The sequence below is a fragment of the Nothoprocta perdicaria genome, unplaced genomic scaffold (assembly GCF_003342845.1).
Source record: "Nothoprocta perdicaria isolate Ctin4 unplaced genomic scaffold, notPer1 scaffold_173, whole genome shotgun sequence".
Taxonomy (NCBI): domain Eukaryota; kingdom Metazoa; phylum Chordata; class Aves; order Tinamiformes; family Tinamidae; genus Nothoprocta; species Nothoprocta perdicaria.
Window position 1 is genome coordinate 1,259,346 of NW_020454905.1, and position 17,112 is coordinate 1,276,457.

Here is a 17,112-nt window from a genome sequence, read left to right on the forward strand (position 1 = left end):
TCCAGCAGTTGAACCTGATTATGCCATAATAGTTGAGTTAGTAATATTTAATTTTTTTTTTCAATTCACATGCCAGTGAAACAGTTATTGTCAGTACCGTAGAAGTATTAGGTTTAAATTATGGAGCAGAGTGTAATATAAAACATGAGATTCCCCCAGGTGCAGAGAATGATATATTGTGTTTGGATGCAATATTACTGCAACAATTGGTGATCCAAATTACTTTCGCAGTCGTTATGAGATATGGCACCTGGTATGTGCTGGCAGACACTGAGAAGCATAAATATTATTCCATTGTATAAAAAATACAACTAGAATTTTCCAATCTTGTTACTGCATAATAAGTTCTTTGTTATTTTGGGCTAGGAAATAAAACGAGATTTACTGAGGTGTGTGATTGAAATAATAGATAAGTAATAATGTATAGGAAAAAAAAGAAATTTATCCAAAAGGAACAATAATAGTGAGCTGATAAAACTGTGCAGCTTGATATTAATGAAACAGCCCCATTTTCTGTAATAATTGAGAATATTCCACCAACTTTGTCTTGTGATATTTGAAGTTTTCTTAAGAAACCCTTTTTATTTCTTCTTTTAAGTAAGAAGCTTTTGTTTAGGACATGGATATTCTGTTATAAACAGTAATGCTCCCTTTGGTTGATCCTGCACCCTGGCAAACATGCTTTGGTCTTCAATCCTCTCTTCAAGACTAAAAATTGGTTGTGTGTCACACAGCAAGACTGCTATGAAGACTTATACACTCTATGATATCCAGGACTCAAATRTGTTTCTAAATTTTATGTCTGTTCCTTCTCTAAAATCCATGCTACTGATAAACATATTCAGCTTTATGGCTTATATACTCTTCAGTTACTTAAAATAGTTGTAATATCTGAGTTATCTCTGTAGTAAAGTGATAACATGGAAAGTGGTATGCTGTAGTAGCTGTGAATAACACTGTGCAAATCCATGTATTATTTTCAGTTGTCTTTAAAGTTTTTGGTCCTGCTAAGTATTGATAAAGAAATAGTAATTTAAACATAAGCTCAAATAGTCAGTCAGACTTTTTCACTTGTATTCATTCAGTTGTAAGATACAAGTGATTTTCAAAGGTATGCTGTTGTATTTCACAGATATTTTGAGCTTTCTGTGCAATTTTTGTGGTAGAAGATTGCTTGACTTACTAAAAGGAATAGCAATGCACATGCAACCTGCTGAATTTAACTCTACCCTTCTTGCTCACAGCAATTACTTGTCGCAGGCAGGATGGAGGACAGGCTGACATCAGTGAGTGCCTTAAATATGCTGGCCCGTTACCGCCCTTAACACAGCTGTGCCAGATTCCTTGCCAAGACGATTGTCAGTTTACAAACTGGTCAAAGTTTTCTTCCTGTAATGGGGACTGTGGAGGAGTCAGGACCAGAAAACGCACTCTTGTTGGTAAGAATAACAGGAAAAACAATTTATCTTTYTCAGTGTTTATCTTTAAATGATATTTACTCTTCAAAAACATGTTTTATTGCTTTCAGTTTATTTATCTAATAATCTGCAGGCAGGTCTTGTGACCTTGTGAACATTAAAGAAATCACATATAATTTACATGCATGAACTGATTAGCTTGATAGTATAAAACCCTTCAGACCTTAAGAGCTCCCATGTGATGTGGATAGTATGTCATGCCAGGAAATCTAGAACAATTTTGTCTTGTTCTGTAGAAGAAAGTCTCTCAAAATTTGCCACGTTGCTCCTAAAAATGAGTTTCAATCACAAATTTTAATTTCAATTTAATTACATCCAGATGAACAGCTAGGTTCTAGATTTGGCGAACAGGTCATGAAAAACAAAGCAGTGACAGCAACCAACCTTTTGGTTGGTTAGACTTTGCTTGATATGTATGCATTTTCTCAGCTAGGAATTTAGGAGAAAAGTTTGCAGTTCTAATTCCTTGGTGATTGCAGAGACAAGCTACATCTCAACTGATGTTCTTTCACCACATTGCATTCTTCTTTGAGGGAAAAAGCTCCATATTCACTAGGATGCCTTTGCAGACTTTCTGTAATGAAGAGCTTTGTAATTAATTTAATTAGAATGTCAATTTGCTAATGAAGAATCGATTGTTAGCTTTTAGTATGCAGAGGTGCTTTAAGAGCACAACTTGTCATTGACCAGACATCGGAGATACCTGACTTCTCAGAAAGCYGTACATAATATTCAGATGCTTATTCCTAACAAACCAAAGCAGTAACAATTTCTGACTTAAGCCTCTGTTATTGACCCATTTATTGCCTGTTAAATACTTCCATATTATCAATATACAGTAGAAGCAAATTATGCTGGAGTTACATCCCAATTATAGCTCTTCCTTACAAAAGCATAAAGAAAATTCAGTGGCATTTCATCTCCTTTCTCCTGTTTGCATGAGCATAGTTCATATGCTTTGGTTGTGGAAACACAGAGTTCACATATCGTCACACATCGTCACACATCGTCAATAATGCCTGGAATAGAGATATGAATTAAGATTTCTTTTGCTCGAAACCATTTGAATGTATCTTTGCCCTTGGTGTACTGTCAGGTTTTGGTTTTTCTTTGCTTTGCCTTTTCTTTTTATTCTGGGCAGTAATTGGGAGAAAATATGTTGAAATAACCCTGGAGCTTCTAATAGGATATAGGAATTTGCAAATYGTGGCAATCTACAAGGAATTTGCAAACCTTGGAGAAAAAAAATGAATTTGCTTTGTTTTTGCTCTAGGTGACAGGCCAACCAGCACTCATAGCTTTTTAGTAGGAGCAGGTGTACATGCAGACCTCTCTCTCCTTTTGTCAGAAGGTCTTGTGGCTATGCCCAGAGTCTCTTCTCAGGTGGCATTTGGATTCCTTGGAATTACCTCAGCACTCAAGTGTTTTGCAGCCTCTTGATGGAGTGTCATTTCCAGTCTGGAGCTACATTTAGCTCTTTGACTTCCTGGCTGCAGAATTCTGAATGCTCAACATATGATTAAATGAGTCCTTGCCCTGCCTGAATATTCACTCTGAGTTCTTGTTTGTACCTTCATCCAGCAGCTCTGGCCTTAGGCAACATGTGCTTTAGTTTTCTGCCTTATTTCTTAACAAGGCTGAGCATATATGTATATATATATTTTCCTTCTCTTTGTTAGATAGTCTTTTTTTTTTTGGCTTATGACACTGAATATCCAAGATAAGACTGTCACTTTTGAAGTTTTTTGATTTCTTTTTCCATTACCATTAGTTAATAATATCAAGTTTTTCCGAGTCTGTGCAAGTCTTTACTACAAACATTTCTTGGTTGTGTGCAGCTGGTATCTCTCCATTTGGAAACACATTATTTCTCCAGCTTTTTCTATTTTAATCTGCCTCTTTTTTTTTTTTTTTTCATTTGCATGGAAGGAAAAGAATAAAACAAGCTTCAGTCCTAAGTTGTAAGTGAAACCTTAGGAATGGTTGGCCTCTGCTGTAGTGCTTTTTGCCAGTTCACTAAGTGAGGGCCCAGTACTATCGTTGGGAGCTGTGCAGTGGGATACAGACCCCCTCCCCTGTACCATTCCCTTGTAAATCAGACCCTGGGAGACAGAATAATTCCTAATCTTCAGGCAGGCTCACTGTGGCTGCTTTGTAAAGCYATTGAATATGCTGCCAGATTTGCTTCCACAGGGCAAAAAAAAATCCKTAACTAACATTTTTTGGGTTTTTTTTGTAAACAAAGCGAGAGGAGTCTTTGCTCTTGGCTTTTACCACCATATAAGCGGGTTGAGGCGCTGCCCTCGGCTGAGCTAAGCTGCCCTGTCAGACCTGTTAAGACTTGGATTTTGCCTCTGGTTTGTCCTGGTTTGCAGAGTGTCATCCAGGCTAATGCACAGAGCCAACAGGGGTGAATTCATAAACGTTTCTAGGGAAAAGATGAGCAGTGAGAGAGGTGTATTTTTAGTATGCAGTTGTGTTATCAAGGAAGAGAAGCTTTTTCTTGTGAAGTACCTTGCTTTGATTTTTACAGAATCACAAAGTGGTTGAGGTTGGAAGGGACCCCTAGAGATCATCTAGTCCAACCTCTCTGCTCCAGCAGGGACACCTGGAGTATGTGGCACAGGGTGGCATCCAGGCAGGTTTGGAAGACCTGCAGAGAAGGAGACATGGACAGTCTGTTCCAGGGCTCTGTCACCCCCACAGTAAAGAAGTTCTTCCTCACATGGAGGTAGAACTTCCTGTGTTTCAACGTGTACCCATTACCTGTTGTCCTGGTCACCACTGAGAAGAGTTTGGCCCCATCCTCCCTGTGTTCTCCCCTGAGATACTTATACATATTGATCAGATCTCCTCTCAGCCTTCTCCAGGTTAAAGAGGCCCAGTCTTTCCTCATAAGAGGAACAGGCCCCTTAGTCTTTCCTCATAAGATAGATGCTCCAGTCCCTTCATCATCTTTGTTGCTCTCCACTGGAGCCTCCCTAGAAGCTCCRCATACCACTTGTACTGGGGAGCCCAGAACTGCACCCACTACTCTAGGTGCAGCCTCACCAGAGCTGAGTAGAGGGGCAGGATCCCCAACCTCGACCTKCTGGCAACACTCCTCCTGATGCAGGCAAGGATCCCATTGGCCTTCTTGGCCACGAGGGCACAATGCTGGAATGGTTAACTTGGTGTCAACCAGGACTCCCAAATCCTTCTCCATGGAGMTGCTTTCCAGCAGGTCGAGCCCTAATCTGTCCTGGTGTCTGAGGTTATTCCTTCCCAGGTGTAGGACTCTGCACTTGTCTTTGTTGAACCACATGAAGTTCCTCTCTGCCCAATTCTCCAGCCTGTCCAGGTCCCTCTGAACGGCAGCACAGCCCTCCAGAGTGTCGGCCACTAATTTTGTTGGCCATACTCAGTTTTGTAACAATTTTGAGCAAAGACAGTCCATAAGAATATAAGCATAAAGCTTATATCTGGTTCTAAAAGCACATGTAGTGCAGAATATTCTTTTATATTCTCCTCAGAGTAATGGACATTTTTAAAACTACTCTTGCAACTACCACTCAAGGAAATCCTTGGTGGGTGGGAGGTTTCCAATTGGAGAAAGGAAACAACTTGAAAGAAGATACTGGAAACAGTATTGGAGAAGCATATTCCATTAGAGAGGAATAATGATAGCTATTACCAAATGCTACAATAGCTTATAGTGAAAGTTAAGGATTTTGCCATTTGGAATGAATGCACTCATGTAACAAAGGTGAGAAAGATTTATCCGTAAATTTGAGACATTATTTTGTGAACTATTTTTACACTGGTGATGAAATAAAGGGTAAAGAGTATATATTTTAATTGCTAAAATTTTCCAATTGGACCCCCTATGAATAAATTTGTGATTTTATGCAATAAAATACCGCCTTCATGAAAACTGTAGGCATCCATTATTTTGGAATCTCAAATTATTAACTTAACTGATTGAATAAAGGTTAATGTAACTTTTTCGGCATATGCAAACTTTGGCCTTTGGGTAACTTTGGGTTCTTTGGAGCTTTTATCTTGAAAATACTGGTGGCCAAATGAATTGTGTCAGGAGCATGTAATCTGAGGMAAACTTTCCCAAATAATTCTCTTTTCATTCTAGGAAAAAGTAAGAAAAAGGATAAATGCAGAAATTCTCAGCTGTATCCTCTTATTGAGAATCAGTTTTGCCCCTGTGACAAATACAGTGCTCAGCCTGTGGGAAACTGGTCAGACTGTATATTACCAGAGGGCAAAGTGGAAGTATTACTGGGAATGAAGGTAGCAGGAGACATTAAGGAATGTGGACAAGGCTACCGCTACCAGGCCATGGCATGCTACGATCAGAACAGCCGCCTTGTGGAAACATCACGATGCAACAGTCATGGTATTTAGAAACCTCCTCTTTCATCTCTTTACTAATCTGTATTATTTCATTTGACATAATATCCATACAGGAAGAAATAGCAAATTATTATGTATTGCTTAGGCTTCTCTTATCTGCAGAAAGCTTCAAGCCCAGCATATGTTTGTTATGCTTCTGAAAGGTATGATTCTTCGGATATCTAAAGTAAAGTTTCTTTTTACTGTTTGAGACCATGTAATATTTAAAAGTAAAATGATGGTAAATTATCAGCAAGGTATTTTATTAGATAAGGGTCATATATTGTATTTTTCACCTGTGTATTGGAGAGTAAACCTATTAAGGAGAGTCAAAGCCTCGAAAAACAGAAAGTGATGGCACAGGCTACAGCAGCCTTTTGCAAAGGCTGAAATTGTTTCCTTGAAATACAGAGTCTTCAGGTAGCTGTAATCCCTGTAAATAGCCTTATSTTTACCCTGTCCTCTTCAGCACTTTAATAGATATGTATTGATCTGAGTTCAACAGCTCATAGCACTTTTCTGCCTAAGTCTAATTCTCAGTGTCATGGGTATTGGTAGGCTGTTCAAAGACTTAGCCTTCTTTGTATTCACATTGTTCCTGGACAGGACAGTTCCTTTCATAAATGTTTTCCTTCCTAAAGTGGATGCGCCTGTGGTGTGAAATGATAGTGAGATGCCTCTCTCTTCTGGACACCAAAACATGCTGCAGAGAGATGCATAATTATTTTTAAGATGTTGCAGAAATCATGTTCCCCACCATGCATCCTTGATTTGGTTTCTTTCTGCAGCACACAATGTTTATATAAATAATTGTATGGCAAAGTATCAGAGAAATAAAAAAGCAAAGAAAAATGAGAAAAAAAAAAAAAGGTTCTCATCTGTTTTTTTTATCTTGTTACAACTGTTGATGATTGTTATGTCAGAAGTAATTTCCAGTCTAATGGATTATCAGTGAATGTCCCCTACATTCACAGTGACTATAGTGAATAATAACGCAGTGTTAAGAAGYTAGAATAAGTGAGTCAACAAAGCTGCTGACAGAACATTGCCATTACACCTACGATGCCAAAAGCTGCCACTTCAGAGCCAGTAGCACTAGTGGCTCGAGAGACAATCTTCCCAAAATAGAGCACAGAATTGCTTTGGTTTGTTTTTTCTTTCCATAGTTTCATCTCACTTTTCTCACCAATTTGAGGTCTCATTAATTGTGCTGTCTTTGAGTAATGGAAATATTTATGAGTCATTACTATATTTTTTTCCTTTGGTTGGGAAGCCTGAACCCTTTGGATTTTCATTCATTAAAGTTTCCTGTTCTGTGATTTTTTTCCCTCTCTCTCCCCTGGCCATTTTGTTACTTTTTTTTTGGTAGTGAAGTACATGAGGCAACTTAATGTTTTCTTCATCTGTTCCATTTGAGAGAGTATTTTTKTCATGGTCCAGGCACTGGCAGATGAGCTTTGGAACTGCAGTAGAACTAATCCTGCTTTCCTTGTGCACCCTAGAGTTGTTTGACAGGAATGTCAGGTATACAGAAAATCTAATATCTAATCTGACTTTGATGCTAAAGAGTATGTCACTAAAGTTGTGGGGTCCTTTTCACCAGCTCTTCTACAACAAGCATCTATTATTGATAACTGTTGTGCACAAACATGGATAATTTCTAATACTTGCCTGATTTATTGTCTACCTTGCCTGATTTATTGTCTACCTTCAGCATTACCATTTTTCTGTGTTTAGCATACTTTGCATTTACAAAGGGACTATAACAGATGAGTTAGATGTTTCAGTCTGACCTGAGTATATGCTTGCTGCCTTTTCTGAGTATCTCCTATGTATTCATGCATTGCATTCCAATGATTTGCTATATTTTTATCTATGTGCATTAGCTGGTGTTTTGCTTGTTCAGTCTTATTTTATGGCTTGCCAGTGTTTAGAATGCTTTTGTGGTTGTTTTTATGCTGTTGGTATATGGTACTTAACAGTTTGGTGTCATCTCTGGATTTCAGTGTGCTGTGTACCTTTGTCTTTAAGAACAAACATAAAARCTAGATTATGCCAAATCAGCATGGGAGTTCTGTGGCAACCCAGTACTTACCCACTTGCTAGCAAATAAAACTGCCTTGTAGGTTCTCATCCATCTCCTTTTAGCTTTTCAAGTTCAACCTGACAGGACTCGTAATTCAAGCCTGCTTGGAATATTGGAAATTTTAACRGGGATGCTTATTTCCTTATAGAAATGACAGCATTGACTTTTTCACTAATTTTTTAACCATCCAAAGAAAAAGAGTCAGTTTAGTCTCCTACATGATGTGCTTTCTTCAGAAATCAGTTTTACTATTAGTTGAATAGTTGTTGAATCTGCTTTTTTTCAAATGCTACAGTATTTAATTGCAATTGTATTGCAATTTTTATGAGATATAATTGCAAACTGTCCAAGTTGCAGTATTGTGCAAATTAGCTTKGACTAGGAGAAGTAGGGTCAAGGTCAGTATTTCAGGAAGACCTATCCTCTGTTTGTGCTCAACTTTTGCTTGAATTTTCATTCTCATGRCACTATGAAATCTTGAGATATGCCACGGGGAAATTTTACTCCTTCAGCTGTGATAATATGCTCTAGATTTGACAACAGGAACTAACCCCCTAGAGACTCACTGATGTTATTAACAGCATTGATTATGTAATCATGTAATATACAAAAATGCTACAGGAAAATCAGATTGTGAGACCGTTAACAATTTTATGTAAATACTACCATGAAAATTTATGAGGATATGACTAAGTCTGGTTTGGAAGTTGTGCTGTTTTGAGTGGGAGGAATCAGAAGGCAGATCTGCTCTGCAGTGCCAAAACATTCTTAGCTGTTTGTTTTGTGAAACTTTATGTGTTTATAATCACAAATCAGTTGATTTCCTGAGGAAAGAATGAAAGAAGCAGAACAGGAGAATTAATACTTCAGAAGAATTAATACACAATTATTCAGAAGAACTCAGAAGCTCTTTTAACTGCTAGAGATATCTTATTTTCAGGAGATGCAGGAAGAGTTGACTAACATTTTCCCAGGCACTGAGGAACTAAGARGATGGGTGCAACACAAATCAGACTCCTAAGTTACTAGCTCCATAAAAGGATTCCTAAGACACACTTTGAAATTTTGGGAGCAGTATAACCCGATATAACCCAATGTAAATAGGTTTCAAAAACCTTGGAGTGAACAGTAACTCTAAAGCAAGGTGAGTCAGAACACTGCATATTTGAGAAATATATTGAAGAAGAATACTATGGAGGTAGAGTCCTTGCAAATAAGGCCCTTAGCTCCTGTTGCTTAAGAAGTACTTTAAAAGAATCCCAAAATTACACCTGGAAATAGAGCTAAATTTCAGCTGCAGAGTGAATCTGCAGAGTGACTTCTCACTTTTCCTCACCTTTTCTCTGGTGTTAGTGTTTTATATGGCCAATATTTCAGCTTCTCCTTTCAATATTATTAGTTTTGAATTTAAATTAAGTCTAGTGGTAAAGAAATTGTCACCATCCAGCAACTATTTAAAAGATTCTGTTTTTATTGTTTTTCCTCCATAGCAGTTCTGTGGTGTACAGACAGGGGTTGACAGCTGATAGTGTGATCAGCAGATGTGGCTACGCCAGCTAAAATGTTAAGTGACCTGTTTTTTAACTGTGTGCCATAAATGGAAGACACATGAATTGCCTTTTTCCTGTTTTCAACTTTGTGTCAGTACTACATAGGTGGTTTTACTGGAGAAAGGCAAAAGCTTTTATTTATCTATTTATTTATTTATTTATTTTTACCATTAGAAAAGCAGGCATTGTTTTTCATAACTTTAGCCCTGACCTCATTGTTATATGTAGGTAATGATATGTGTCTCTCAGACATATGTTTTAGCATCTTTGTTTAAAAAAAGCTAAAATGTAGAGTTTCTCCGTGGTTCACCTTATCTTGGAACTCTCATGACAACAAAATCAAAAGCAGGCCACTGTGACACATGACAACTGTAATATTTGCAATATTACATTATTTAGGTTCTCTCCATTATATAGCAGTTTTGACCCAAATAAGTGAAGAGGTGATTATGTGTGTGTGTYTGTGTGTGTGTGGGAAGGGGGTGGTACAGAAGGCAAACAGAGTAGCACAGGAGACAGATGTAACATTTTTATATAGGTCGTATTGCCCTTCTTAATTCATGTCAGTTTACTGTTAAAACCTTAGGCGCAGCCAACCAGGCCAGGATAGTTTGTCTGCTGCCTTATTAGTGTGAGATTATTTCCCCCTTTAGCATTAATTAAATGAGATGCATTGATTTGTGCTGACTCTACAAAGCTCTCCATGGCCACGAGGCTTATGCGGGGGATTAGAGAGGGAGATCTGCCTAGCAGTGAATACTTTTACAACAGCAACTGGGAGTACCTATGTGAATCAAGCAATTTTGTATTGAATTGCTTATGTATATCTCAGTAATGTCTCAAATTTTATGAAAGTGTCTACATGGTCTGAGGTGTCAGTTAAAACCTGCTGTGTCCACACTTACTGGRACTTTTTAAATCCTTTTCATTTTCAGCATTCTAACCTACAGCAATACAAGTCTATCAATAAAAATAATAGAGCATAAAAGTTAAATTGAGACTTTCTGTCAAGTGTAGGTTCTAAAATAAATGTATTTTCCAAAGGCCTTTGGGTTGATGAATGCCTTTGTTATGACTGACATCCTCTTGGCAGAGCAGATCTGGTGGTGCCAAAATGCAGAGGCTTATTCCAGGGCTATTGATGAAGGGCAGCAGTGTATTTCCAAGGGGAAATAAAGTATGAAATCCTGCATATTAAAAAGTCTTAGAAAGGATGCAAGATACAAAACAGCAGAGTATTCTAATACTACTAATAGTTGGGAAGCTAAATCTATTACCATACTGGATTAGATATCAGAATGCTTTATGTGCAGAAACAGTCAGAAAGTTTATATTTCTTAAAAAAAAAAAAAAAAAAAAAAAAACACCTTACATAAACCATTCTGACACTGCAGTTTCTCAGAAAAGTAGCAGCACACTTCATTCAATTCTGTCACTCTTAAAGGAAAGACAGCACACATAAAAAACCCTTTTTAAGATGTTATTTGTATTTATACCCTACAACTCAGCAGGTCTGTTCTTACACATTGTAGGTGTAGTTTTTTGGGGGGACAAAAAGGAAGCTTATATCCAACTGCTTATATCTCTACCTGTCACTAGACAATGTTTGAAGTTCTTTGAGCTGTCCATTATAAATTACCCGTCACATCTGTTAATGATGTTCTAGTAGTCCAGACTTTACAGCCAATTAGTGGTGGGACAATAAAGCTTTCCCTTTCGATACTGAGTTCAGCTCACACGCGTCGTGSCTGAAAGCCGTTTGATAAATTGTGCTTCCGTAGTAAAACTTTAATGATGCTGTAGCCATGGTAGACAACTGCCCATTTCCCCAGCCTGTGGAGTTTGGCTGACTGGAGGTGGAATAAGCGAGGAATAAGCCTGCCCCAGGAAAAGGAATAAGTCTTAGGAGCAAGAAGTCTTTTTCCAATACCCTCCTGGGTTGCGCGGGGAAGATGCTGAGTACCGGAATAGCCCAGGGTCTCATCTCTTCAACGGCCCTCTCTATATGTGTGTGATATAACTGTRTGATACTCCACTATTGGAACCCCTCTTTAGATTTGAGGTTATGCGGGGACAGGCTGACTGCTGCTTTGAGTTTTGCAATTTCTAACACAAGGGACACCCTTTCAAAGATGATTAGATCAGAATTGGAAACACGATGGAAAACTGGAAGAAAGGCTCATTCACATGCTGTTCATGTCAGAAACTATGTATCTACATCACCAGCCCTATCTGTGTGTAAGTTTTCTATGTGAAAATGATTTATTGCAATTTATTCTCTTCTCATTTACTGAAATGTTTACAGCATTGACAAAAAATGCAAATACAAACACCCAAAGTATAAAAAAAAATTAAAAAGCAAAAAAAATGAGTATAAACTTTTCCAATTTTCATTACTCTGGAAAAAATGATTGCTGTGGACATCTGGCAATTATCATCCTTAATCATCCTAAAAACATATGTTGACATCAGGCTTGCAGAAGCACATATGAGGTGATGACATGCTTCAGAGARTCATTTGCTGAAAAGTGGCATTAGAAGAGCAGTAAATTGAGTGGAATGAGTATTTTACAACAGGTAATTCATTTAATTCAGCCTTCTTTCTTAGCCAGAGAAGTATCTGCAAGCTTGAAGTCTGCTTTAGCTTGTGTTGCAGGGGAGCCTGGTGGCATAGCGAACCACTAAATTGGCTGGGGAGTGAAACTGAAATAGCGGGGCTGCTGAGGGGAAGAAAAGATGCCAAAGAACAAATATGCCAAAAGCATTTCCATCTCAGCTATAACTGGGGACTTGGCATTTTCATTCTGTRTGTTAATTGCTTACAGAATCCCACTCATATCACAGTCTTTTTATTTGTTTCCTCAGTCTCTGATTTCAGCTGGGAGAAGGTTCTCTTTCACTGCTAGGTCAGGAGGTACCTGAGTTTGTCTTTAGGACTTTGTGTTCTGTTTGTGCATTGTGAAGATACTGCTTTTGGCAAGATCCCTTTTTCTTCTTTCTTCCTTGTTGTATTTCCCTATGAAATACGTATCTCTGCGATTCTCTTGACTCGGTTCTGAACCATTTGTTTTCCTCTTCTCTCCCCCTACTCTTCTCTCCCCCTAGTTTCTCCTTTTCTCAATTCTCCATCAGTGCCTCTTTTGTCTTGGGTTCTCTCTGTGGTTTCCACTTTTGTCTGTTTGCCATGAAAACTAACTTCACTCATTTCTTCTTTTTTCTGTTTGGCTTGAATATTGGAATCTGAGAAATYCTCTTCTAGATTCCTGTTTTTCTCTTCATGTTCTTGATCTAATTTTTATTCAGCATTGTGCTAGTGATTAGGACTTTTTTTTTCATCCTTATCTTTCATCTCCCTTGATAATAGATATTTTTCCCTCTTCTGTCTAAAAATGTTTACACCTTTCCAGTAACTCCAAGCCTTTCCAAGYTGTAGAACTTATTTTCAGTACTGATGGACTCCATTCTTGCTCTCTGTCTTCATACATTTTCTGTTCTTGCTGTCCACCCAGCAGCTATTTTTTACTTGTGGAGTTCTGGATGCTAATGCAAAATTTTCCGAGGAATTAAAAATGAGGGAGCAGAGAGCCTCACAGGTCAGATACCCAGGAAGAAAGCATAAGAAAGGCAGAGGAGATAAAATAAGACAAAGTTAAAATAGCTCAGATGTTTATGGAAAATCCTTAAAATAAAGTCTTCCTGAATCAGGCTCCACTGATTGAACTTATCTAATTAAAGATGTACAATTAATTTAAAGCAGCTTGTATTTGCTCCTACCAGATATTAATTATAGAGGCAGAAATTGAATAAGTACTAAATGGCATTACTGCATTAAAATGGTGAGTTTCTCCAGCAAAAAGCTATTTAAAAATGGTGTTACAAAGAAGTACAGATGTGAAACGTATTCATAAGAAGTTGTAAAATCTATGTGTAAGTTAAAAACATAAAACTGCTGATGTCAGAGCTGAGGAAAAATGTCAGCGATTGCTTTAAACACTCAGTGACTGAGAAAAAGAAGTTGTTATACACAGGAAGCAAATTTGAAACCGTGAAACCAACATTCATTTGAGAAGGATCTTACCCATGCATTAGAATGGTATGTTCCTCAGGTGTTTTAATTCACTAAGCTTTACGTGCACTAAAGTCTTTTTTGCCTTTAAAGTCAACATTTACCACAAAATACTTTGTGACTCTGACAACGTATAGTTTCTTATCTTCTTTAGTGGAAGGGGAGAGGAGAGTTCATATAGGTTTAGTCATAATAAAAAATTTGGCAACGGTAGGCTTTTTATTTGACATTTTATAGCTTCTGCCTTAAATATTGACATAAATGACACACATTRTAAAGCAATGACATATGTCGCTTCTGAAAGAAAGACATTTTCACTTATTCAGTGAATTGAAGCTTCATGTTACTCCCTGCAGACCATGTCCTACCCCATTCCAACCTCTCAGGCCCCATGACTTATCCAAACGAAACATCTGCTTTTCCATTCAGGGCAATTATTCAGTGTGCGGCTGGGGACAGATGGTGGTTAATCGGCAGATCATTAACGTGGCAAACCACTTTCTCTTTCTAGCTTCTGGAAGGTCACAAGGTGTTAAGTTCCCTCATTCCAGCCCGATAAGAAGCGTCGCTTTCRATTCTGATGCATTTTTGATATATAACCGCAGTTGACTTGCTTGAAAAAATTATGGAGGGGCTTTTAATTAAACCTTTTTTTTTCAGCAAAATAAATGTTTGTGCAGCRTAAGAACACTGTGACAAGGGATCGGTTAGTGTCAATTACATTCTAGCTGTCAGAAAGTTGGGATGCAGAAATCTGGCGAGTGTGAATCCTAATCAGATAATACTGAGGATGCTCAGCTGTTACTCTAACACGGTCTCCAGTTATCTGTGTCAATTCTCTGCAGAATTTAATTTAGCCCTAATGATGAAGAAATCTCTCTATTCACACAGCCCTGTCAAGTCAAACTTTGGGCAACCTAAATGAAATGGACGAGAGCTTCGGGGAGAAGTGGCAGAGTGACATGCTGAAGTGATTTCCCTTTCTTTCCCATTCACCCAGGTTATATTGAGGAAGCCTGTATTATTCCGTGCCCCTCGGACTGCAAGCTCAGCGAATGGTCCAACTGGTCTCGCTGTAGTAAATCCTGTGGGAGTGGGGTCAAGGTTCGGTCTAAATGGCTCCGTGAAAAACCCTACAATGGTGGGAGACCCTGTCCTAAGCTAGATCACGTCAATCAGGTAAATTTGGTTTTATTTACATTATTGATAGAGCTTTTTTCCACATCTCAAATAACTTACCTGTTAAACGGTATTGTTTCATGATACAGAAAATCTTACTTCGGTCTGTGAAGACCATATGTTTCTGAAGAGCTTCTCTTACAAATGAGTAAAATGTGTCTTGTTATATAGATTGTAAGACTCAGTCTCATTCCCCCAACAATCTCAGATGAGAAAACCAAAATGCCCCAGCGCAGTCCTGTCAGGTGTGGCAGCACCAGCTCTCTGCATTTTCAGCGCCAAGCTTTAGGCCGCAGGTGCMTTACATCAGTACCACGCCCTTTCTTAGGGGCCAGAAAAGCAGCCCAACGTATCTTGCCAGCAAACTAGAAAGTGGATGCAAAGGCACAACTCAGAAAAGAAGAAACCTCTCAGTAAAAAAGTCCAGGCAATGTCTTCCATGCTTCCTGGTGTCCCAGGCCTGTCTATAGCCTTTTGGTTTCCTTGGAGAGTTCTAAAAAGAAAACCCACCTTTCTGATTAACTTACTCTCTTCAGATATAATTTATATTTATATTACTGCTGAATCTAATTCGCTCTGCAGAGGCACATTAAACAACCACAGTCTTCTCTGTAAATATTCAAAAGTAGAAAAAAAAGCTGTCAGTTTACATTTGAATAAAATGCATGTACTTAATATTATCCTATTGACGTTTTGCTAGCATACAGTGAAATAGCTTGTTGATCTAATTTTCTGCTTTAGGCAATGTAATTAGTTCTAATTTAGAAAATAATAAGTGTTAAACTACAGCTAATAAACTAAGTTTGTAATCTACTTTAACAAAATGCAAACTAGAAAGAAGGTTGTTGGATTTGGGTCAGCATGTAAAACTGGTTTAAATTAGGAGGCATGTGTTGAAACAGGAGCAAATTATAGCTCAATTTTTTTTTTCCTTCTTTAATATCCATGTGGTACATAATAGCCTTTTTTTTTTTCTGTCTTGTCCTGGTCTCTTCTATGCAGTACCATTGCCCTCTGCTGGTGCTTTGACTAGAATTTGATTTGGTACAATATTATATAGCCCTTGCTAAATGGACGAGTGAAAATAAGAAGGATCATCAAATGTGTAATTTCTTTTAAAATGAAATCGAAATATAGGACTTTAGGAGAAGGGGGCTCCTTCCAAATGAGATAGGAATGTCAAAATAATAATAAYAAYAAYAACAACAACAACAACAACAAYAAYAATAATAGTAATAATAAAGATATCTCTTAATCTCCAATACAGCTGCCGTAAATTCTTAAATTAGGAAATCTAACAAACCTACTCTGTGACAATGATCAAGGAGTTGCGGATTCATTGTCTAAATCTCATCCGCCATTCACTCCGATGGAAAAAACAGCCATTACTGACACTTCAGAAGATTTATTTCRGCTAACAAATGTAATTAGTTTTAATTCTTTATTTAATATATGCCTATTTACACACATATGAAATATAATGGCTAGATTGGGACTTTGATGCCCTCAGATATGTGGGAGATGGTACAGAGAAGGGCAATGGGAGAGCTGGAGAAGATGTCCTCTGAGGAGGACTACAACACACTGTGCAGCCCCTGAAGAGATGGTGATGGGGTTGTGCCAGCAATGTGCCAGCATGCACAGAAAAGGCTGTTGCAAAGAAGAAGCAATAACCTATTTTCCATGGCCATCATGGATAGGATAAAAAACAGTAGTCTTTGCTGCAGGCAGACTTGGTTAAGCCTTAGGAAAACTTTCTAATGGGAAGGGCAACAAAACTTTGGAATCAAATGCTAATATGTCAATAGAGTTGAAGAGCAGGTTGCTCAGCATCTGTCTGGGCTGGTGTGTGTGACTGTCCGTGCTTTGGAGGGGGTCCCAAATTCGATAGGTGCTGGATGTGGCATCCAGCCCATTTTTTGCCGGGCTCCTGGCTTTGTACCTGCTGAAGGTCCCCTGCTCCAAACCCCCTGTCCTGAGCTAGAAATCATCGCAGCTGCAGGCAAGTAGCAAACTGAGGGAATCAAAGCACGCTGAGTAGCCCRTTCTTTCTAGCGAAGACAGGAGTGACTGCACTCCAACCATGAGAGTGCCTGTTTCAATAGCAGATGGTGCTTTTAATGTAAATTATTTCTAAATAGCTCATACAAGCCTAAGAAGAAGAAGACATAATTTGAATCACCTCATAAACTGCTTTTCTCATTCTTCGCATTCTAAACTACCATCTTTCCAGCTAAAAATTGTGTCCTTATTTTCACTTGACTGTCATAGCTCTGCCTCATATATTGGCAATGTGTATACATAGAAAATTCACAAGGAAAATCATAGCAAGTGGCAAGCTCTTGAATACTGTAAGAGGGGAACTTT

The 17,112-nt window shown here is 38.2% G+C and overlaps 1 protein-coding gene across 1 annotated transcript in view; it reads left to right on the plus strand.

The window, feature by feature from the left end:
• The window catches only part of THSD7A (thrombospondin type 1 domain containing 7A), a 199,692-nt gene that overhangs the window by 154,076 nt on the left and 28,504 nt on the right, over window positions 1-17,112 (plus strand). Inside the window, exons 15-17 of the mRNA XM_026036254.1 lie at window positions 1,245-1,439; window positions 5,605-5,868; window positions 14,567-14,745. Of these exons, the coding sequence (XP_025892039.1) occupies window positions 1,245-1,439; window positions 5,605-5,868; window positions 14,567-14,745 (638 nt within the window). The remainder of the gene's footprint in view (window positions 1-1,244; window positions 1,440-5,604; window positions 5,869-14,566; window positions 14,746-17,112) is intronic.